At 56.4% G+C, this 22,840-nt stretch overlaps 1 protein-coding gene across 5 annotated transcripts in view; it reads left to right on the forward strand.

Annotated features, from left to right (window-relative positions):
* The first annotated feature begins 906 nt into the window (after positions 1-906).
* The window catches only part of VDR (vitamin D receptor), a 46,058-nt gene continuing 24,124 nt past the window's right edge, over positions 907-22,840 (forward strand). For 2 of the 5 annotated variants that reach the window (XM_063359232.1, XM_063359228.1), the window contains exons 1-4: positions 907-953; positions 2,122-2,218; positions 5,405-5,486; positions 22,422-22,493. Coding sequence is in view for 4 of the 5 variants with exons in the window: in XM_063359228.1 (XP_063215298.1) it covers positions 22,430-22,493 (64 nt within the window). In the remaining variant the exon portion in view is untranslated. Of the gene's footprint in view, positions 954-2,121; positions 2,219-5,404; positions 5,487-7,925; positions 8,142-11,205; positions 11,303-22,421; positions 22,494-22,840 lie in introns of those variants that run through there. The other 3 variants (XM_063359230.1, XM_063359229.1, XM_063359231.1) reach the window with 3 other exon arrangements.

Raw genomic sequence — 22,840 nt, forward strand, 5'->3', positions numbered from 1 at the left:
CCAGGTGCGGGGAGGAGGAGGAGCGAGACCCGGGCACTCGCCCCGAGCTCCCACCGGGGTTGTTCCATCCCACGGACGGCACATTCCAGAGAAATCAGAAAGTTTGCTGAGGAGTTCTCTCCTCTCGCTCTCTCTCCCCCCCTTGCTGGCTGCCATCCTGAGCACTCCTCGCCCCGGTGCCGGAGCCCCGAGCCCTTCCCTTCTTCCCGCGGCCGCAGCGCTCGCAGGGTCCCACCTTGGCTGTCCCTGCGGGGAGCGCCCAGAGTCCTGCTGACGGAATGGGCTGGGTATAGTCCTTGCGTATTTTATATTGGTATCAATATTGATTCTTTAGTGTTATTAATGTTAATTATTTAGCCTTATAGAATCATAGAATTGTTTAGGTTGGAAGGGACCTTTCAGATCACCCGTTTATATTTCAACCCTCGGGTTTCCTTGTTTTTTCCCCGATTCCCTTTCCCGCGTGGAGAGGGCAGGGGGGATGGAATAATTGTCTAAACGACAATAAATCGGCGCGGGCTCCTCAAACCGGAACACCCGCAGGGCAGAGGGCACCCCGCCGGCCAGGGGAGCGGGGCAGCAGGGGCAGGGGCTGGGCCGAAGCGGGGGACCGAGCTGGGAAGGGGGTTGCCGGGGGTCCCGGAGCCGGGCAGCGCCGGGGGAGCGGCAGGCGGCCACGTGCAATCTCCCGCCAGCCCTCGCTACGCCCCCAGCGGGCGGGGATTCGCGCCGCCATGACCTTATATGGTGCTGGTAGGCGGTGCCGGACTGGACACGCCCCCAAGGGGGCGGTGCCGAGGCGGTGCTGCGCTGGCATTGGCGAGGCGGGGCGGGGCGTGTGGCAGAGGGGGCGTGGTCTCCGCGAGGGGCCGGGCGCGGCGCCGGCCGGTTCCCGTCAAAAGGCGGCTCCGGGGCGGTGGGGGAGGGAGGGGGTAGCGGCGCCGGGAGCGCAGGTACCGGGGGCTTGCGGGGACGGTGTTTCTGAGGGAAACCCCCACCCGGTGCCCGCCCCGGGCCGGGTCTCGGGGGTGGCAGTGGCTCTGGTGGTCGCCGGGGCGCGGGTTGTGCCCGCCGGGTGTGGGTGGGGGGCGGCTGTTGCTGTGGGGAATGCCCCCGGTGCCCCCCACGGACTGGGGCATGCGGATGTGTCGGGGTACTGGTGCCTCCGTGGCCGGAGGGGCGCGGGCATGGGGTCACTCACTACTAGTTGAGGGGTCCTGCAGGGTACCAGGGGTGCATCGTACCCTCTCTCCCCCACCCTGGTGCTTTGGGGATCTCTCGTGGGTGTTGGGCCCCCCCCCCCGGGGCCCTGTCTGCTCCCTGGTTTGGGGTCCCGTGTGGGTGTGGGGCTCCCTGTGCTCCTCATTCTGGTTTGGGGGTCCTATGTATGTTTGTCCCCCCGAGGTTGGGGGTCCCTGGGGGCTCTCTGGGCTGTTCAGGGCCTCCCCTGCCAAAACTGGGGTCCTCTTAGGTTTTTTGGGGGGGGGAGAGGTCTCAGTCCCTCCCTGTGAGTTCTGGGGCAGCCCCTGATCTGGGGGATGTCAGGGTCCCCCCAGTGCTGTCCAGTTTTGGGTCTGACCACCCCTTACTGGGCTCAGAAGTGAGGGTTCAGCTTAGAGCTGGGGGGGGGGAAATGTAACTGGGGGGGTGGGTGCTTTCTTTCCCCCCAAAATTCTGGCCGCATTCACCTTTTCTGGGGTCAGCGTGAGGGGGGGGAAGCTGGTCCCAGTCACATACCCCTCGTTGGTGTGAACCCCCCTTTTCCCCTCCGCAGCCCTGAGCCCCTTCCTGAGCTTCACCCTCCATCCCCCCTCACAGGAGTTCATCCCTGTCCCCCCTCCCTGTGTCCCCAAACCCTTTCCGGGGGGCTCTGAAGCTGATGAATTACCTGGGTGCTTTTGGGGTGCTTAACTGGTGTTTTAGGGTTTCCAGCCTGTGCCTTATCAACAGGTTGGTTTCAGATTCAGACAAGTGCCTGATTAATGATCAGCTTTAAAATGCATCTTAAACTTAATCTCCACGGTTTTTTGAAGCCAGGGGGTGTGGGGGGGAGAGAGACTTCAAAAGCCAGGCTGAGACCCCAGCATGGCCGTAATCGCGCGCTCGTTTGTAATTCCCCAGGGACTTTCTGGTCCGTCTCCGAGCGATCCCGTTGCCTGTGTCGGATGTGACTGTCAGGATCTTTCAGCCGCGAGTCCCCAGCGTGAAGAAAACGAAGGTACCGGGGATCTTCCCACAGCTCTCACAGGCGGAAAGCCGGGGGGGAATTATTTTTCCCCAGACCAAGCAAGGCACCCTGGGGCCAGGGCTGAGCACCCAAAGGGACCTGGGGGGCCGGCGTAGGGCAGGTAGAGGTGCCTGTTCTCTGGGGCGAGCTGCTCCTTCCTCTTTTTACCCCTTCCTGGGGGTTGGAGCCTTTGGCAGTAAGAGTTTCTTCAGAAACTGGTTTTCACGAGAAGCCAGCCCTGGCTCTGCAGCGTTTTGTGGCGTGCTCTCCTCCCACACGAGCTGGGCAGTGACTCATCTTCCTCCCAGGACTTGGTTAAAGGAGCACCAGCGATCTCGGGGCAACGTGCGTCTCCTCCTGAAGGCAGGCAGGCAGACATCTGCTTGCCGTCCTGCTCCGTTTGCCGACCCTCTCGGTGCTTCCTCCGCGTCTGCCGGGCAGCGAGAGCGAGCCGGGCTGCCTTGGGTTAGTGCCGCGCGTGCCTCTGCGCGGCGAGGGAGGAATATTTAACCTGTCTGCTTTCGGGGAGGAAGCTACGGCCGTGATTACTTATTTGAATAAAACCTCTTCTTCCTTCTCCAAAAGCAGCCGGTTAAAACTGAGTCAAATCAGATGAGGTTGGTAGCTCTTGGCTGCAGCGTGGCTTTTGGGTGGGCCCCGTGACAGCGTGTTTAACTGGGAGGTAGGGCCAAAAAAATGTGCCTGGCTGAGGCTGGGGAGCTCTGGGAGCCACGTGTTGGCATTGCACGGCTTGGACAGCCGTCCCTCCGGCATCACGGACCCCGAGGAGTGAGGAAGAGGAGCGAGGAAGGCCGGTCAGGTGCAGGAGGCGTTGGCAGATGTCTGCCCGAGATCCTGCTTGTCTGTAAACACATCAGGTGTAAGATCTCGCAACGGGATTTTGAATAACAAAGGCATGAAGCACAAAAGTAGGTTTTTCATCAGGCAAGAATGTGCCTCGGGTCAGTTAGTTTTTCACTAGATGTTTGTATCCTGCATCCCAGTGTACTTAAGACAAAATAACTGGATAATCGAGCCTATTTTTCCATTTAATAGCTAACTGGAGAAGCGGCTGTCTCCCTCTCTGCGGCTAGAGGTGCACTCAGGAACAATTTTTAACCCGCTGTCGCTGAGCCAAAGCGAAGTCAGTCTGGCCCGAGCTTCCTGTGGCTTGTGAAGGGGAAATGCTGAAATGTCAACTCACCGGGAGAGGAATAATCAGAGTTAAAAGCGGTTGTAAATGGGTCTGTGTCTCCCACGCGGAGGTCGGGGTGTGTGTGCGGGGGGGGAAAGCTGTCAGCCGAGCTGCGGCACATCTTCCCCTACTTGTGCAAGGGAGTGTGAGCCCCTGGCAGCGCGTCGGCTGCGAGAGGAAGGGGACACGCGTCTGGGGTGCAGGGTAAGGTCTGATGGCTCTGGCGTGAACCTCCTCGGTCTAACGACACCCACAAACGAGGGCAATCAGCCGGAGGAAGGACGTGCACGGCCGCAGTAGGTGCAGGGGCTGTTTTGTGGGTGGGCATCGGGCGCTGCTACAAGGGACTTTCCTAAAACCCCGTCACGTGGAAGGAATTAAATCCCACTTCTGCGTACGGGGTGTCCTGTTTTGGAACTGTCTTGTGGGCAGTGGGGTTTTTTTTGTTTTTTTTTTTTTGCGTGGTGCCCTTTTTGTATTTGAATATGACGCGGGTGGCAAGTGAGTAAGTGCAGGTGGCATCTAAATAATGGTACCACGTTGGTGGGGATGTGTCTGGGTGCTGGGCAGTGTCCCATCCCGCAGCAATGAGCTCTGGCAGAGGGGATACAGCAGCCCTGGGAGGAGAACTGTCATCGTCACGGTTCCGGAGATGCCGGAACCTGTGATCCGGATGGCGGCTGCTCCGGATCCTCCTGAAGCGTCTCTACTTGCCACCGACTCTTTCCTAATCGTAGCTCCGAGGGGGTGGTTCCCCCTTTGGGTAACCTCCCGGTGGTGTCTCTTGAGTAAGAGGCGGCGGAGCAATGCGGAGCTCTGCCCCGGGGTTTGCGTAACCGGCGCGGAACGGCTCGCACTCAGCGTGCATCGCCCGGGCAGAAAGAGCGGGGGGCGAAACTTACTTCGGGGGTGAAAGTTGTTGCGACAGCCGGCTGCTGGGCTCGCAGCCCATGGAGGGCTGGTTTCTCTTGATGGTTTTCTCCCCCTCCCCCGCCCCACGAGAGCGTATTTTGGGAGACCCAGAGGTGACTGGAAACTCCAGTTTCCCAGTTACTCTCTTCGTTGCCCACCCTGGAGCGATAGTTGCCCACCCCGGTGCACGTGGGCGCCCCCTGCGATCTGGCAACACCCTGTGCTGGGGAGGAGGCAGTGGCGTTGATTTAGAACAGTTTTGCAAGGGCGGGGGATTAAAATACAGCCCCCGAATGAGAGAAATGCAAGTGGAACCGCTTCTTCAATGGCGGGGTCAATATCTCTGTTTTTACAGCCGAGCGTTAATGCAGCGATTGCGGGAAAGCGGCCCTCTGATTTGGGCTGTTCGGGTTAAATTGTGTCTCTGACGTTGTACCCGCTGTGGAGGAGGACAGCTGGAGGACCGGGTGAAAATGGAGTTGGACTAGCTGCTTGTTGTAGGGCCCTTCCAGATGAACTAGTCTAAAAATGAAAAGTGCATTTATTTATATATATATATTATTTTTTTTTTTGGAACAAGACCCAGCAGCCCACGAGGGCAAGCGTGTGCCGGTGGGGTTGGGAGAGGGAAGGACGGTTAAACCAGGGCGTGAGGAACAACAAAGGACAAGGGGAGCAAAAGTCCGAGGAGATAAGGAAGGTCAGAGACTCTCAAAGGCTCTAAAACGGAGCTTCTCGGCAGTGACCTGACGAAGCAGAGGCCGTGGCTGGGGAATGGGTCTCCTGCAGTCGAGAGGCCTCGCCGTGACTTCGGCTGAAGGACCGATGTGACAGGGCAGTCACCGGTGCCACCCTCCCCTGCTTCCCCCTTCCTTTTCGGTGTTTGCTGCTGAATCAGCTGCAACTCGAGTAGGGTTTTCTTATCTGTGGCATTTAACGGCAGTACCAGTGTAAACCTCACATGTAGGTGACTTTTGGCTACTAATAAATGGAAACGGGGTGTAAAAGTGATGAAAAACAATACCTGGAACCTTTATCTGTATATCTAAAAGTAGTTTCCTCATTGCCAGGAATACATGCTGTCTGCCCAAGGCGTCGGGACCTGCTGACGCGACTTCTGAGCTGTGACTTTTCCCAGTCAGTGGGACACCGGTGAGTGACTTAACCAAAAGTCCTGCGCGTGTTTGCAGTTCCCAGAGGTTCTTTGGTGGAAGCGCCGGTGGGCCGGATGAGGTGAATTAGGTTGGAAAGGGCGTTCTTGACCCACGGAGCCTTTCTGAATCTCTCCTGGGAAGTCTGTGCCTTTTCCCAAGGGTTTGTGCAGCGGGAGCCTGTGTTCCCCTTTGCTCGGGGCCTTTCCGTCCTGGCTGCGGCAGGCTGGGTGCCCAGCTCGCGTAGGTGCTGTCTGAATTTCCCAACGCACAACACCTCCCGCTTTTATCGGCGCTCCCCCTCCTCCGACTCGCTTGGGCAAGAAGCCTCCCACCATCGGCTGGTGCCATGGGCGAGGCCATCAGTGGTGGGGACGAGTGACCGGTCCCTTGCCCGCGGGGCTGTCTGTCCCGTGCTGTCTGTCTGTCACCTGCTGCCAGGCGAGGGACAGGGCTTGGGGAGCTGTGTGTCACCTCAGGTCTGCAAAGGCTTCACTTCTCTCCCCTGCAGGGACGTGGATAGTGCTGACATGGAGGGTTCCTTATACATAAGCGCTCACAGCGCCATAAATACGCCCGTTTAACAGAACGCAGATAAGATGTAAGCACGGTCTATATTTAAACTTGCTTAGTTTTGCGGAACACGCAGTGTCCTTGATGAGAGCTGCGAGCGTTAGCACACCTTTGTGGCCCGGGAGGGGTGGCGAGTACCGGCTGCCACGTGTAGAGCTTGAGGGCGATGCCCGGGGAAACCCGGGCTGAGAAGAACTCGTGTCTCGTCGATCTTTGTCGTCCCAAGGCCCTGGTGCCCTCTTGGACAGGAGACTCTTTTCGCTCGGTGCTGTTTGCTCCGGGTAAAGATAAATTTTATTTCCGTGGCCTGGCTTACGCTCGACGTGGGGATGGTGCTGACTAGTTCCCGATACTGAGCTTAAATCTCTCTTTCTGGGGACTCTTCCCGAAGCGGGGAGAGCTCTTCTCAACCCGGCAGTCCTGCCACATTGCTTTCCTCTAGCTGTTTGTCCCAGCAGCTGGGTGCAGGCAGTTTTGTACCTGTCCGTGCCTGATAACTGGAGTTTCCAGTTGTGCTCTCGCTGGCACACTCAAAGAAGAGGCGACTGTTTTGTTGTTTTTGTGTGTGTGTTTTTTTTTTTTTTCCCCGAGCGTTCCTGCTTCGTGCTCAGACATTAGAGTAATCCTGTGGTCTGGTCAGTGTTGGACAGAGGAGGAGAAACCTGTTTTTCTGTGCTCTGGCTGCTGCCCTGGGTGGCCTCCCACACTGTCCTCCTCGTTGATGCTGCGCGTGACTGGCAGAGGACACACAAACCGGTGTGGTTGGGCTGCCCGATGCTCTCGAAATCCGAACTATCGCTCACCGTGGCAGGGTAGGAGACCTGGTGTCTGTACCAGGACCGCTGCGCGCGCACGGGGCTCCTGCACTGCAAGAAATGTTTTATTCTCTACATGCGGGTGACAGAATTTCAAACTGGCGAAGCGTGTTGTGACAAAAATGTCTGTGTGATCTTTGCGACGCAAACTTAGCAGGGAAACGATGAGGTGGGATTTGGGGCAATGCACCGACGACAGCGGCTGCCTGAATCCATGGATAAATGCGCGGATCTGCTCACAGGAGGGGGGATGCTTCACCTCTGGCAGGTGAGGGGCAGTGCTCAGCGCTCCTCTCCTCGCAGACACTGCACAGAAAATGTCATTTCTGTTTCTTTTTGCTGCCCAGACACACCTGGCCGGAGGGCTTTCTGCTCCAGGGCAAGCCGAACTGATAAACGGCTGATGTGGGGGGGAACGGGATTGCTACAGCTCATCTCTGGGAAGGAGAAAAGCAGAATTAGCCACCGATTTCTTAGTAGAGGGGAACAATTCTAACCCTGCCCACCCACTCGCTTCCTTAAGTAGCAGTAAAATTGCTGGAGAAGGAACTGCCTGTCGAGGGCAGGGCACGACTCTGCCTTGGCATCACGTGCTGGGGTTGTGCTTTGCTCTGAATTTACCCGTCGGCTCGTCCAGACAGGCCGGAGGAGCCGAGAGCCAGGAGCCAGCTCCTCCCGACGACATTCCCTGGGCATCCAGAGCAGGTCCGTCCCCCCGGGGAGGCTCAGGGGGCTCAGCAGAGCTTGGCTCGTGGGTCTGGCTCCTTCCTCGGGGGTCCCCCATCTGCAGCAATAGGCTGTAATTCTGACCGAAAACTTCACCTCAAGGCAAAACAGCGATTAATGCGAAGGTCTAGTGGTCACTGGGTTTGGTTTATCTTTCATCTCCTCGGTGAGAGATGGCCTGGGGATGTCCTCTTTGTTTTGGCTGACTTCTGGTTTTCTTCTTGTTCTTTTCCGCCACCCCACCCCCCCGTTCTGGCTTGGTGCTCCTGACTTTTTCTTTTTTTAACCTGTGGCTGCTGCGTTTCTAGTTGTCCTTTAATCAGCTGATAGAGATCTGCCGAGAAATCGCTGCTCCGCTCCTGGCTCTTAAGGAAACCAGAGTTTGTCGGGATCGCTCGGGGCTGGAGAAGAGATGTGGGTGCATGGGCTGGACTTCAGCACGGGCGAAAAAGCAAAGAATTAATCCAAGTAATGGACGAGAAGACATCGCGACGCCACATCAGGAGCTCGTGTGCGAGGCAGAGATCCTTTGTGAGGAGCTGGTGAGAGTTAGTCTGGTCCCGGGGATGTTCACTTGTAGCTCCTACCCTCTATATCTGCGTGGATGCAAATATTCCTGGCGGTGGGGTGGCCTCAGAGATGACCTGACTCAGGTTTGGTTTTTTTTCCTCTCGTAAATTGGAAATATCCCGCTGTGGTGCCCCAGCCTTGTCTCTTCAGTGCAAGCAGGTCCGGGGATACGCTGATTTTTTTTTTTTTTTTTTTTGGGTCTCATCTTACCCCAAAGCTGGCAGCTCCCGTGATCGTATCGTAACACCCCGCTTGAACACAACAATGAGACTTTCAGTCCCGGTTAATGCTGTATATTGGGAGCCAAATCTTTTTCTTCAACAATAAGACTCTTTTAACGCCGCTTAGTGTCTGCCCTAATCACGAATTCCTGGGAAATGTGCTTGGCGGTGAAGCTGGGTGTCTCTTAAACCAATGGGGAAACCTGCTGCGTTTATCTAGGGCTTGTTACAAGGGCTGGTCAAGGCTTGTGTTGCCGTGGTGTTGATTTAGGGTGACTAATCCATCACAAATCAGCTCTTCTGTCACTCGCCGCTTCTCCAAATGCGGCTTTCTCCATGTCGGTAGTGTCTTTCCCCACCCTAATAAATGAAATGTTCTTACAACTATTTAGGAAATAAGGCAGCTGGGTAGAAAATCCATAATCGCAGCAGCTCTACAAGCCTTGATAGATGCAAGGGGCTTTAAAAGTGATTTTTTTTTTTCCCCCCCTTTCGCTTGCCACAAGGTAGATTTGAGGGCGTACCTGGGTATTTTAGACCTCTTACAGCAAACATCTAACGCAATCTGCGTCCAGCACAGGTCCACCAAAGCTGCCAGGTCTCTCCTTCTGGGAATGACCTCGGAGGTTGTCCTCTGTCTCCTGGAATCTTAGTGAATTGGTTTATTATTTCAAAGGCCACTGGAGCACATCGGCAGCCTCAGAAGGGCCCTACCTTTTCCACATACGTTACGAGTTTCTGAATCCCGAGACCTTGAATTCTGGACTCTTCCTGCAGAGCTCTGGGTCGGTGCCTTGCAAAGAGGAGCTGCTTTTCTGTACCCTTGTCTCGATGCCCATCCGAGTGCCGCTGGAGCGGCTCGCCCAGCGTAATGCACTTATTGCAAGCAAGTCTGGGGAATGTCCGTCTTGTAACACCTGAGCTGGTCGTGTGGGTTTAGCCGTGGCATTAAAAAGGGAGCTCGCGTGGCTCTCCCAGCCCTCCCGGGCACTCCGAAACCAGCCAGGAGCTGCTTCTGCTCAAGGGTGGCCGCTCCGCTCCTGGTGCTTCCACCAAGTCAAGGGGATGAAGGTTTAAACTCTCCTCTTCAGCCAAGCTGCGGTTTCTTTCCCAAATCCGGGGCATGTCTTCAGCAGGTCATTACTCCTGTGCAGACTCAGTCGTATTCTGCAGCTTCATCAGCCCCATCTCTAGCAAAAAAAAAAAAAAACCAAACCCCAAGCTAGGCTTGATAAGATAAATGAGATATTTTCAGTATTAGAGTCTGGGGGGGGGGGGGGCTGTGTATTCTCGGTGCGATTTCCCTTCTTGGCGGGATAGAGGGATTCGCCGCCTGAGCGAGAACCTGTTTGCATGTATTTCGAAATAAGGGTGAAGCTCTTAAGGAGTGTGGTATTTGCCACATGCAGGGACAGCTCCTTGCTCGTGGCCTTTCCTTTAATTTTTGGCATACGAGGGAAAGGATTCCTCAGCTGCTCTTGCCTTGGAATCGGCAGTGGGGAAACAAAGGCACAGAGGAAGCCGGGGGAAGCTGTTCGGAGCGAGAGGAGGGGATGATTGAAATCTAGGCAGGGTTCGGGTGACACGAAGTGTCGCTGGGAAAGCACCTGTGGAACAATTGCCGTTCCGAATTTGTTCGAACAGAATATTCCCTTCGTCCTGTCCTCGCTGTGCCCCGCCATTAGCTGGGCGCAGATGCGGCAGCGTTACTGGGAGGCACAACGGTCCGGGCAGGGCACCGGCGCTATCAGCGTGGAAATCATGTTGACGAAGCTAAAGGCAGAGTTTCCATTGGAAACATTTGCTCGGAGAAATAACTCTTAGAGATAAGAAGTGAAAACGTGAAAGAAGGAAACAGCTATTACGTGCTGCTCCTGTCTGGAGCTAAAATTACAAGCCAAAGGGGTAGGAAAGGCAGAGACATCTGCTGCTAACTTGTGAATGGGTTAGGGTTACAGCACCTTAATGCCAAACACGGCGCAGCTGGTGTAGATTTAATTTAGGAGCCAGTTCTGCAGTTGGACATGCTGGGCTGGCTCTGGGATCCTGCCGGATTCCCATCCCGGAGCCCGGGGTGAGGAAGCACCTGATGGGGTGACGTTGCTTCTGCCTCCTCTGGCCGAGGACGCGGACCCTGCGCGCGGAGATCAGCATCTTTAAAGTTCAATAAAAGACTAGCGGGTGAATTAGGTGCCAGCCGCGCGGGCTGTGGTGCCGCAGGGAGAGGGGCCGTGCCGGTAAACACGCGTTTGTTCACCGCATCTGTCTGAAAAGCAAACAAAGCTCTGCTGCTCGTGGCTCGGCAGCCACAGCCCTGCAGTGGCTGGGGCTTATCACGAGGCACCTTTGGTAGCCCCAGACTTGATTTTTCTTTTCCCTTTGATTTTTTTTTTTTTTTTATTGCTAGCTTCCCGTAGCTAACTTTCTTCTGTAGCCCTTGAATGCCTTAGGGTGGGCAAACAGGGTGCCCCGCAGTTGAGGATCAGGCTGAGCATGACTTCTTTCTCCACTTCCCCAGCTTGTGGTAAGCCATAAAAGACCAAAAAAAACCCAACCAAACAAACCCAACAACTTAGTGGGATTGACTCTTTTCTGTACTTTGTCCCTCTCTTTCCCCTGAGCTAATGAATACTTAGGGCAGGGACGATGCTGGCTGATAGCTGGCCTGTCTTAAGTCTCTCCCGGAGAAGCAAGCGGGGAGCTCTCAGCCTCCCCTCGCCGCTCCATAAGCAGACGCCGCCACAGCTTTGTGGGGCTGGGGTCTCGGGGCATCTCCGAGGGGGTCTCGGGGTGTCTCTCGTGCGGCCGGGGGCTCGGGACATCTCCCAGGGGACCGGCTGGATGCGCCCGAGGTGCGGCCAGGAGCAGGCTCTTCCTCCGAATCCGGGCAGGACGCCTCGCGGGCTGCGTGGGTGAGTTGGATGGGGCTGAATCCTTCCCATGAACTGGCGCTTGCGCACGTACTTTCCTGGTAACTTCAAGGCTGAATGATCCTCTCCCAGCGCCTGCTTCAGCCCCTCGGTCATAGGAGGGGGATAAAACTGGGTCTCGACGCTGGTGTCAAGTGTGCCATCAGCGTTGGCAGGCTCTGGTCCGCGGTGGGAAGGAGCCGGTAGTAACCACTCGGCTGACGGGCGAGTGTGAGCACGCCACGCGTGTTGGCTGTGTCTGCACACCAGTTTTGACAAATAGGGGCATTTAGGGACAACCCTGCACAGAACAAACGCCCTTGGCTCCGGCGGTGGTGGCCACCTCCACCCCCAGGGTTGCTGCGGCGCCCTCGGGCCTAAGAGATGCAGGTACTCCGGAAAAAGCTGTCATGACCCAGAATTGTGACAAGAGCCAGTCTGTCACCCAGCCCGCATCCTTCCTGGGCGCTCCGTCTCGGCCGAGCTGCCCACGGGGACGGCAGCCCGGCGTGGGCTGGTACTGGGGAGGTTTTGGGCAAACCCAGCTGTGCTGGGGAGGTGGGAAAGGGCTTGGGTCAAGCCTCCCCTGGGCTGAGCTGATGAGGTGTTGTGTCTCTGGCTGCTGGGCTGGGTTGGAGGAAGGTCCCCATGCGCTTTCAGAGCACGCAGTGAAGTGGTAAGTCATGAAAACTCGGCATCTTCCAGGTTTTCCCAGCGGAGTAGGAGGAAAACGTCTCCGTCCTGCTCCGGGTGCAGCGGCTTTGTCTGTAATCAAGGGACCATGTTTTGGGTAACGCAGACAGGCACGTGTACCAGAATTTTAAACTCTGATGGTAACTACAGCGCTATACTAGCTATTTTTTGAGAAAATCCACTTTAATGCCTTACAGCTGCCTATTTCCCGTTAAATCATAAACATGTGCGGCAGCTTCTGAGTGAAAGCAAAGCAGCGCAACTCCCGCCGAGCGGCTCCGGCGCCTCGCGGGGTTTTGTCGTCGCAGCCCGGCTTTCTGGCCGGCCAGGCCGTGGGTTCGGCTGTCGCTTCCCCTTGGTGACTAACACCCTCCCGGGGCACTGCTCGGGAAATGAGGCACCGCTGCTCGCCCACCGCAGGCACGGCGGTCTCCCCGCTCCAGGAGATGCCTAACTAATTTATTTTTTTTTTTTTTTTTTAGTTTGCTGATCAAGCTTTAATGCATTGGGAAAAGGGGTTTTTTTGGTTTTGTGTTTGTGGTGTGTTTTTTTGGTTTTTTGTTGTTTTTTTTTCCTCTCTATGGCTCGTGGACTCGGAGGTGCGGCGCCGCTCGCCTCTGAGGAAAGGCTCAGGGCAGGGAATCCTCGCCGGGAAGAGGGAGAAGCATCCTTTGCAAACGCGTTTCTGCCTCATTAGCTGGTTTTCCCTCACCAAACGCGCGGATCGGGCAGGGAGGCGGTGGGCTGTGGTGGTGCCCTCTCTCGTTGGAGGCACAGGGGATGTCGATCGAACCACGCGATGCCACTTGTTTGAAGCTCCTGGGAGGATCAAGAGAACAGGGAATATTGTGGTGTTGGTGTGACAGAGGGGATAACGGGATCCACGGAGCACAAATACCATGGCTGGCCTTGTCTGAAACATGCGACCCCCGTCTCTTCCGTGGTTGAACTTGGCTTTGGGAGCTCAGAACCACCGGGACTGGGTTTTTTGCCCCCCCCCTCTAACTCCCCACTCCCTGCTCTCCCGTCCTGGGGTGAGCTGCCCTGGCACAGGTGCGTTTGATCCGCCCCGCTGTTTGCTCCAGCGGTTGGCAAACTTTCACCCTTCCCGCTCCTTATTTTCCTGTTTTGTTTTTTGTTTTTGTTTTTTTTTTTTTTTAACCTCTGGAGCAGCAAGAGCTGCTGCAAATCGCCTCTCCCTCACATTGCGGGGCGGGAGGGGATTTTTCTATTTAAGAAGCACCTTTTTGGGGATGGGGCGGGCGGCCCCATGGTTTTGGGGGCTGAATGGGGGAGAGGGAAGGGAAGGTTCAAACGGGGCTGGGAGACGCGTCACCCGCTTTCCTGCTCCACCTGAAAGCGGTTGTGACTTCCCAAAAGAGGGGAAATGGAGTTGTTTAGCCCATTCCTGGAAACCAGCCCTGCTCCGGCCGGGCAGAGCCCCTCCTATGGGTTAACGGAAAGGGGTGCCGGGATCCCGAACCCCCCCTGCCCGGGGGACCAGGGTGCTGCTGGACCCTGACGCTGGGGGACACCAAGTGCTCCCCAGTTTGGAGCCGCTCAGACCTGCCGAGGGAAAAGAGCCACCGCTGCTCCCGCACCGGCTCGAACAGGAGGCAGCGGGGGTTGGGGACGGCCCATCTGTAGGGACAGTTTTTGGTCTGATGGGGTGGTTTCGACTCTTTGTCCGAGAAAACTAAAATTCCTGCCGATCCAGCTGATAGATATGGACCCTTAAATAAGTACGTGACGCTTCCAGGGCTGCTTCGCACAACGTCAGGTTGTGAATCGTTGCTTGATGCCTTCTCCGAAATCCAAGTCCATGAGAGCAACGCTTTGCCGAAAGTGTTCTCCTACCTAAAAGCTTAGTTTTACCCTAGAAACGTTTTTGGGCTCTGAATCCCAAAATGAATCAATGCTGCGGATGTGAAATGTTAAAACGCCGCAGCTCCTTTTACTCCGTGTGACGTTACGAGCAATTTAGGGCTTTGCTTGTACGCGATTAGCGATGTGCAACTGGTTTAACTTAGCGAGGGGTTTCGAAGAAGGAGGAAGAGCCCCAGATCAGGAGGTCTCTAGCGAAAAGGCTGCTCAGGCAACTCAAAAGCCTGATGGAGGCAATGGCAGCCTGTGACTCAATGCCGGAGGATACTCCACCCTTCCCAGTGCGTATTTCTCTCCAGTTCCCATGCCACGGTGCTGCCAGGTTCTTCACCAGCCTTGAAACTCGCTGCGTTTCGCGCCAGTTCCTGCCTCTTCCGCGGTGTTTGCTCCTCGGGGCAGGGACAGGGGGGTCTGTGGGCGCTTCTGCGATGCCGCAACCCAGCGCTCCTCTCTGTTATTACTCTTATCGGCGGCCGGTGGCCTCTGCTCCGGCTGGGGTGTGCCAGGTTTGCTCATCCCAGTTGGCAGACGGTCCCAAGACCTGGCTCCCTGTCTCCGAACTCTTGCGTCAAGTCGGTCCAGAGGGACGCGTGCTCGGATGAGGCTCATCCGTTGGGAAGGAGGGCAGAGCCTGAGCCGGACCGACGCCAAACGGCTCCTCTCCGTCCTCCCGCAGCCAGCCCAGACGGCATCAATAGGTACGCGCTTGTGCCGAAAAGCCACGATACAGGGAGGATGCGAAAAGGGAAGCTTGGCCAGCCCGTGTCAAAGTCGCGGCCGCATGAGAAGTTGCTTTCATTTATTTGTTGAAGGAGGGTTTGAGGGAGGACGCGTTGCTCACATAAAAATCCCGTATTAAAGCCATCCAGCTGCCACTACCGCGGCGCTGGTGGGCTCTGCCTTGGCTGGCAGATCCCGATGGGTGGCTGCAGGGAGTGCTCCGGCTGTTTTTTGTGGCTTAAATGACAAAGCGTCGTGCCAGTGAGGAGTCAGGTTGGAGGTATTTTTTGATGCGGTGCCCGAGGCCGTAATCTGGAAATCTGTTTACTTCATTCCTTCCAGTCAGGGGAATGGCACTTCGAAATATTTTCTGCTTTTACCTGTGCATGCAAGGGTTTGTTGCCTAATTGCAATGTGAGATCCTAAAAAAGATCCTCGGCGAATGCGGTGGTAGAGCTTGTAGCTGGCCAGGTGCTTTTATTTCTGCCTCTGCACGCTGGCGAAGCTGCTGAGGGTTTGCATGGCGATGCTCGTCTCCCTCGTCCCCGCCGCACACCCGCTCCCTTGGCCCCTTTCCCAGGGGAAAACAGGCTTCTCCGGTGCTTCCCACCTGGGGAATTGATGCAATTTGTGCCTGGACTCCAGCCCCCGGCTCCTGTCTTGCAGCAGGTGAGAGACCAAGTCCTGTGAGGAGCGGCTGAGGGAGCTGGGGGAGCTCAGCCTGGAGAAAAGGGGGCTGAGGGGAGACCTTCTCGCTCCCCACAACTCCCTGAAAGGAGGGGGTAGCCAGGGGGGGTTGGTCTCTTCTCCCACGGAATGAGAGGGAACAGCCTCAAGTTGCGCCAGGGGAGGTTTAGGATGGATATTGGGAAAAATTTCTTCACCGAAAGGGTTATCAAACATTGGAACAGGCTGCCCAGGGGAGTGGTGGAGTCACCATAGGATGGTTTGGGTGGGAAGGGACCTTAAAGATCAGCTTGTTCCACCCCCACATCCAGTGGGACACCTCCCCCAGCCCAGGTTGCTCCAAGCCCCGTCCAACCTGGCCTTGAACCCCTCCAGGGATGGGGCAGCCACAGCTTCTCTGGGCAACCTGGGCCAGGGGCTCACCCCCCTCACAGCCAAAAATTTCTTCCCGATATCTCACCTAAATCTTCCCTCTTCCAGTTTGAAACCGCTCCCCCGCATCCTATGGCTCCAATCCCTAAATGCCATCCCTGGAGGTGTTTAAAAGCCGGGCAGACGCGGCGCTGAGGGACGTGGGTCAGGGGTGGTTTGGGCAGCGTTGGGTTGATGGTTGGACTCCACGATCTGAAAGGTCCCTTCCAACCTGGGCGATTCTGTGAAGCACGTCTGCCATCCTTAAACCTGCCTTGCACCGTGTTTGCTTGAGGACTCGTCTCCGTGTGCCTTCGGATGCGGGAGGCTGGACGTGTTTTTGCAGCCCAGCCGGAGGCTTGCGCTCCTTGCAGCTCCCGTGCGCGGCTCCGACACCTCGGGAGAGCCGTTATCCTTCCCAGAAAGAGTCGGGAAGGGCAGTATTGCTGCGTTGGTGACCCTGGAAACCCCAACCCACAATACTTGGGGACTGCCGTGTGCATCCCCCTCTCCTCCCTCCTGGTTTCCTGGGTTCTGGATGGGGTGGCGAAGATGCCCCGCGATGCTGGAGGTGTGGGGTCACAGCGTGGCCCCGGGGGGCTGTTGAGACCCCCTCCTGGGCTGAGAGCAGACCTGGGCTTGCTCTGTCAACGCTTGTTTTTGTAGCTTTGCTGCCAGGGACGTGGCTGCTCGGATGACTGCTCCTAACCGCGTTACTGGGGAGCGCTGGTGGCCGTAATCGAGTTCAGCATGTCCCGGGGCTTGCTCACTCCACACCACAAAGCGTTGAGGGAGCCCGTAAGTGCCCGATCCCTCACAAGGAATGAGATTAGCGTCCTGTTCCTTAGAAAAGGATTCTTTTTCACTTTTTATTTATTTTTTTTAAGTCTCTCTGACGTTCTTGAAACTAATATTTGCAGCTCCTTCGGTTGTTGCGCGGCCGGACCCTCCTCTGAAAGCCCCGTTGCGGTGACCTGTCGTTTGCAGACTGGGAGTGTTCTGGGCTCTCCGGGGTAGGAATTGTCACGCTCATGTGTTGCCTGGCGTGGAGAAACCTCCAGCCTTGGTCTGGGGGCATCAGCAGAGGCTCCAGGAGGGTTTTTACATCTAATCAAATCGATGGAGGAAGGGGTGGCGTGAGCTGACTTGCATCAGATAATAAATCGCTGCCGGTCTCGTGACGCTGCCGGGCTTGCCAGCTCTCCTTGCCCAGATCCCAGGAGGTTGCAGCCACCCTGGGTTTTGCAAAAAAAAAAAAACACCCAAAAACAAAACAAAAAAACCAAACACCAAAACACCCCAAAAAAACACTCTAAATGTTTTTCCAGCCTAGAAATGGAGGTGAGCGGCAGCAAGAGGGATCCGGCAGCATGGGGAGCTTCACCCGCTACATCCCTCCACCCAGGGCTGATGCGGGAGCAGCGCTTGGTCCTGCCGGGAAGCTGTCAATCCGCTGGCTAATAAATCTCATGGAAAGCAGCTAAATAAGCGGGCTCCCCGGAGCTACAGAGGGAAATTACTTAATTGCCTTTTATAATAGAGCAAGGGGTTGCTCGCATGCCGCAACGAGATGTTGTGAATAGGCTGATTTGTACTGGAGAAAGCTTCTTGAAGTGCAAGCGCGGTGCCAGAGGCTCCGTGGAGCATCGTTTTGTTTTGACATGTCAACAGTGGTGTTAATTGAGCGTGAGCCAGGAAAATAGTAAAACCTCCCTGTAAATGAATGGGTCTCTCCAAGACTTCGCAGAGCCTTCAGTAAAAAGACAGAGCGGTGCCAGGGGTGAGGATTTACTTAGGCTTCAGAAACCAGTCCGTTCCTTTCAGGCCGTGCGGGTAAAGATTTTTTTATTTTTTTCATTTTGTTTTGCTTGGCAAATAAATGAACCAAAAAAATGCATTTTGATGGAGCAACAAAGATACTGAGAACGTGACAAATACTTTGACGGTATTGTAACAGTTTATTTTCTGTAGCCTGAAAAATGTTTAACGATGTTGGTCTCAAAACACCACGGACTTCAAAGCCTCTTTAATGAGATGCCACTCTTGTTTGCTGGGAATGTTCAGCTGCTCCTTAACTGGCTTGGTTTCTCCCCCGAATTTCAGCAAAGCCTGAACCTCCTGGGGAGCCGTTGCCTGAATACAGACCCGTGTCCTCGCATCCTTGGCCGGACAAAGCCCTGGTCTTGCTTCTGGGTGTTTTTTTTACCCCGGACGTTTGTGTTAAAACGTATTTCTGGCTTTGCGCATCAGGAAAGTAAATGTCAAATGTGCTCGGGGCATCTGAAGCCGAGCCGACTGCCCGCGCCCGGTCTCCCATCAGCCTCCGGCGCTGGTTTTTGGCTCTGGTTCTGTCTTAGCCTGTGTGTTATTCCCAGCTCTGGCTACTGCTGTGGCTAGTTGAAGGAAGGAGGCATTTCGGTGCTGTGTTGCTGGGAGGGAAACCTGCCGCTGTGCAGACACCGAGGGGGAGTGACGGAGGCTTTCAGCGGGAGCAATCGTCCTCCGGAGCCTTTTCCCTCCTGCCAAGTCCCCATGAGCTGCGAGCGTGAGTTTTGCAAGCTGGCGAGAGAAAAAGGAAAGTGATAAAGCAAGAGAAAACACTTCAGCGAAAGACTCCCTACCACCCTGAGTGGTTACTGAGGGCGCTTAGAGATAAATACAGGCTGAAAAACGAAGATCCTCCTTTGGGCTCAGCAGAGAGGAGGAAGAGGAGCGGATGCTGTGCCCGTTTCCCCGTACAGGCAGGTGACTTTCCACGCTCACCTCTTGCCCTGGAGCTCGGGTGCCCTCCTGCACCCCACGCCAGAGTCCCAGTGCTCGTGCAGCCACCCCCTGGTCACCGGGCTGCGGTTTTACTGGCTCTTACGCTAATTTTCAGGGTGACTTGCCCAGTTTCCTGTAAGCTATGTTGCATTTGGGCATGCTCTCCAGAGGATGCTCTCCAGAGGATGCTCTTCCCTCGGTACAGCTGTTTTGCTCCTGCCAGATGTGCTCTAGCTTCCTGGCCGTGTGCTGCTTTCCCCGAGCACAGCTGTGGAACTGCTGCCGCCGCCGGGCTCTCGGCCAGCGGCGTGCGGCCCCCTCCACGCTCCGCCATCAACCACCTGCTTTGGGACGCTGCCACCAGCCCCCGCTCCGTGTCTGTGAGGCTCCGGTTAGTCAGATGGGGCTGGAGACGTTCCTGCTTGAGGTTAATGACTCTTCCAGTCGCGGTGATGGAGGCCGTGTGAGGGCTGTGTCACTTCTCCATCACATTGCCGGCTGTGCCGCAGGGATTTGCCGAGGAGGAGGCATGGCACCAGTGGCCGGCAGAATGAGTCCCCCCTCCCTCCTTGGGAGCGCAGGGGGATCCAGCTCTTCCCTCTGCCTGACTTCATCCTCCCGGCTTCCTGGGTACCGAGGGATCTACCTTGGCCTGAATGGCCTCAAGTTGCGCCAGGGGAGGTTTAGGATGGATATTGGGAAAAATTTCTTCACCGAAAGGGTTATCAAGCGTTGGAACAGGCTGCCCAGGGAAGGGGTGGAATCTCCATCCCTGGGGGTGTTTAAAAGCCAGGCAGACGCGGTGCTGAGGGACGTGGGTCAGGGGTGGTTTGGGCAGCGTTGGGTTGATGGTTGGACTCCATGATCTGCAAGGTCCCTTCCAGCCCGGATGATTCTATAATTCTGTGATTCTAAATAACAGCTGCTGGCAGGGAGATGGGAGACCGGAGCCGAGCTACCAGCTGCATCCCCGTACGCAGCAATCAGCTGGTTTATTTGTGCTCCCGCAGGTGAGCTTTTCCCATGTCTTTAAGCTTTGACCGTGGTGGCCTCTGTGCTGCTGCATCATCTGCCAGCACCCCGGCGGAGGCCTCCGGTTGCTAATTACAATCCCGCCGGCAGCTTGTGGCTGTTTGAGCTTTGCTGCTGTGACAGCTCCGTTCAAACCCCAAAAAATGATCATCTGAAAGTTGAGATTTCCTGCCCTGCGCGTGGATTTGGTGCCTTGGGAAGGAGATGATGGGGAAACCTTAGATTTAACGAAGCCCAGCGGGCGACAGCCGGCTTGCTGCAGCTTTGCCACAACCAGCCTCAAAACTGCTTTGACCTTTCTGGTGTCTGCTTAAGAGGTCAGTGCTTTTAATGCAAATTATTTTGCGTCTTCCAAGAGGTGAAGGCTAAATGTCAGGTTTGATGAATGAACCATCTTTCACGGGGGTGGAGGGAAACTCCTGAGCACACTCCACCCCGCGCACCAACGTCACTTCCATTAAGGGGCTGAGTAATGTTTTCCAAGAAGCCAGAGAGGGTAGGTTGAAGCAGGGCTGTCATCCACGTGGGAATCGCGTCTGGAGCAGGCTTATCACTCTCTAATGAACATCGGTGACCAAGTCACCTCTTCCTTTTTTTTTAATTGAGAGCTGGAGAAAGCAAGAGGCGTGACGAGGGTGGGGGGTAGACACCTCTGAGGTTGACTGGTTGCCACCAGTGCCTGCTTTTCCTGTCCTGCCTCGTGATGCCAGAGGTGGCAGCGTCCCCGTGCGCGGTCCTGGGAAGGATGTGGTGGAGCTGGGGGCAACACGAAGCGCTGGAGAAGCGTTAAGCGGGGCATCAGGATGCCCGTGTGGCAGGGAGAAGGTTTGCTTGGGGTCTCCACAAGGGTCGTCTTCGCCCAAAAGCAGCCCTGCTGCTTGCTGGAGAGAGCCGCCCTGTGTGACCAACAGATTGGGTGCTCGCTGGGTGTTTTGCCGCAGCCCGGCACGCGGCGGCTGTTGGCACTCCTGGAATCCAGCCCTTTGGGAAGGGAAGCCCGCTCAGGGCTCTCTGTGCCCTGTGTCTCCCTGCGGACCTCAAAACCTGGTGGGAGGGAGGTGGGTGCTTGGCGGGGCGCTTGGGCCCGGCCTGAGCGGGTTTCTGCCAAGCACGGGTGACTCCCGGCCTTATCCCGCATCCAGAAGCTCCACCGTGCGCTGCTTTCCCAGGGGGACATGCCCAAGCGCCGCCCTCAGCCCATCGCCTCTGCCACGACCCTCAGTGGTGGCTGCAGCCCCTCGGGGAAATAAACCCTCCGGCTGGAGGCACGTTCCGTGAGCTGCCTGGCCTTGGGACATGGTTTGTCTCCTGGTTTGAGAGAGAACAAAATCCAATTTTCCTTTTCAATAATCTTACTCCTCAGTTGAGTCTCTTCTAAACGATTGCGCTCTGTGAAATTATGGTGTGTTTTTCAGACAGCGTCGGCTTCTAGGAGCGAAAACCTGATGTTTATAGTGAATACCAAGGGATGGTATGCAGAGAGGCTCCTGCTTATATTTATTTCTATAATGCCCAAGGTCAGCAGACTTTATTTGCCCCGTTGGAGGGTCGGAAGCAGAAGAGCCGGAGAGGGGTGGCACCTGCGGGGAGGAGCGGACAGGACAGGGGACCCACTGACCGACAGGGTATTCCATCCCATTGGCGTGACACTCGGTACAGAGCTCCTTGTTTTGGCCCTGTATCGGGGCACCTTCATCATTCAGGGCTGTGAGTTTGTGTCGGGAGCGGTGGGGTGACCCGGGGGGACCAGCCAACCCACCGCAGGTTAGCCAGGCCTTGAGGAAGGTAAAGCACCTCAATAAAACCATTTCCCACCTCTGTTCCAACACTGGTGCTGGTGTGGTGCTTCCCATCAGCACCAGAAGGACACGGAGCTGTTGGAGCGGGGCCAGAGGAGGCCCCGGAGATGCTGGGAGGGCTGGAGCCCCTCTGCTGTGGGGACAGGCTGAGAGAGCTGGGGGGGTTCAGCCTGGAGAAGAGAAGGCACCAGGGAGACCTTCCAGCCCCTTCCAGTCCCTCAAGGGGCTCCAGGAAAGCTGGGGAGGGACTCTGGAGCAGGGAGGGGAGCCATGGGACGAGGGGGAAGGGTTTTACACTGGAAGAGGGAGATTTAGATGGGATATCTGGAAGAAATTCTTGGCTGTGAGGGGTTGAGCCCCTGGCCCAGGGTGCCCAGAGAAGCTGTGGCTGCCCCATCCCTGGAGGGGTTCAAGGCCAGGTTGGACGGGGCTTGGACCAACCTGGGCTGGGGGAGGTGTCCCTTCCACTAGAAGGGGTGTAACGAGATGATCTTTGTGTCCCTTCCAACCCGAACTGTTCTATGATTCTCTGATCCATGAGCAGAGCTGCTGAAAGAACAAAATGGCACAAAGAGGGAGGAAAACCCTCCCCGCGCTCGCTGCCCGGCGCTGCCCTGATCCCCTTGACTCTGACCGCCTCTGCTCTGTCGCACGCGGACCCGCGTTTCCAGCAGCCGTTCAGCTCTGCTTTCTGCCGTCCCACGCAAGCCGGCGCCTCTCAACGCTGCGGCGCGCCTGCCGGGCTGAATTGTGGAATTGAAGTTTATATCACCGAGGCTCAAGGAAGGAGCTGAGCACCTCTCGCCGCCGTCTTCTTTCCTTCCTGTGCCCTTGCTCTCCTGGAGGGTGGCTGCTGTGTTCGCCGGCGCGTTCCTCCGGCTCCCTTAGCAACCCGCCGGGGCGTTGCGATATCTCCTCCCGGATCCGCAGCGAGGAGGTGGTGTGGGAACCAGACAAGTGGTACCCGAGCTGACAGGCTATTTTGGGATCACCCCACCCCGGGCACGGTGCTCAGGTCTCGCCAAGGGGCCGAAGCGAGCCGCGAGCGTGCAGTCGGGCACTCTCCTTTGACTTGTCGCCCTCGATAAGTTTTGAGCTGTCTTGGACCGTGTCCTGTCTCTCTCTAATTGCAGGTGGCTCCATGTCCCAGCTCCAGAGCTCCTGGGAAATGCACCAGCAGAGCGTGGCGTATCTTCCAGATACAGGTAAGCGATAACCCTCCTCTGCACGGAGGACGTTCTCCTTGGGCTTGCATCTCTCTTTTCCTGGGCGCTTTCTCCAAGCGGCGCGGCGGGCTTGGACTCCTGTCTAAAGGAGCTAGGAGCCTTGGCTGTGCTCAGCTTTAGGTGAGGTACAGGTTAAACCAACATCAGGGAAAACACCACGTTCCTGGAGTCGCTCAGGGAGCTCTGCGTCCCGGGGACATGGCTTGCCGGCCGTAGCAGAGCCGCTGTTCCCTGGCAGGGGGTCAAGAGGAGTCCAGGCTTTGCTGGGATCAAGCAATAGCCGTCTGGTAGAGTTACAGCGAGACTTAAATTGTAGGGTTGTCCTT

The sequence above is a fragment of the Chroicocephalus ridibundus genome, chromosome 24, assembly GCF_963924245.1.
Source record: "Chroicocephalus ridibundus chromosome 24, bChrRid1.1, whole genome shotgun sequence".
Classification (NCBI taxonomy): domain Eukaryota; kingdom Metazoa; phylum Chordata; class Aves; order Charadriiformes; family Laridae; genus Chroicocephalus; species Chroicocephalus ridibundus.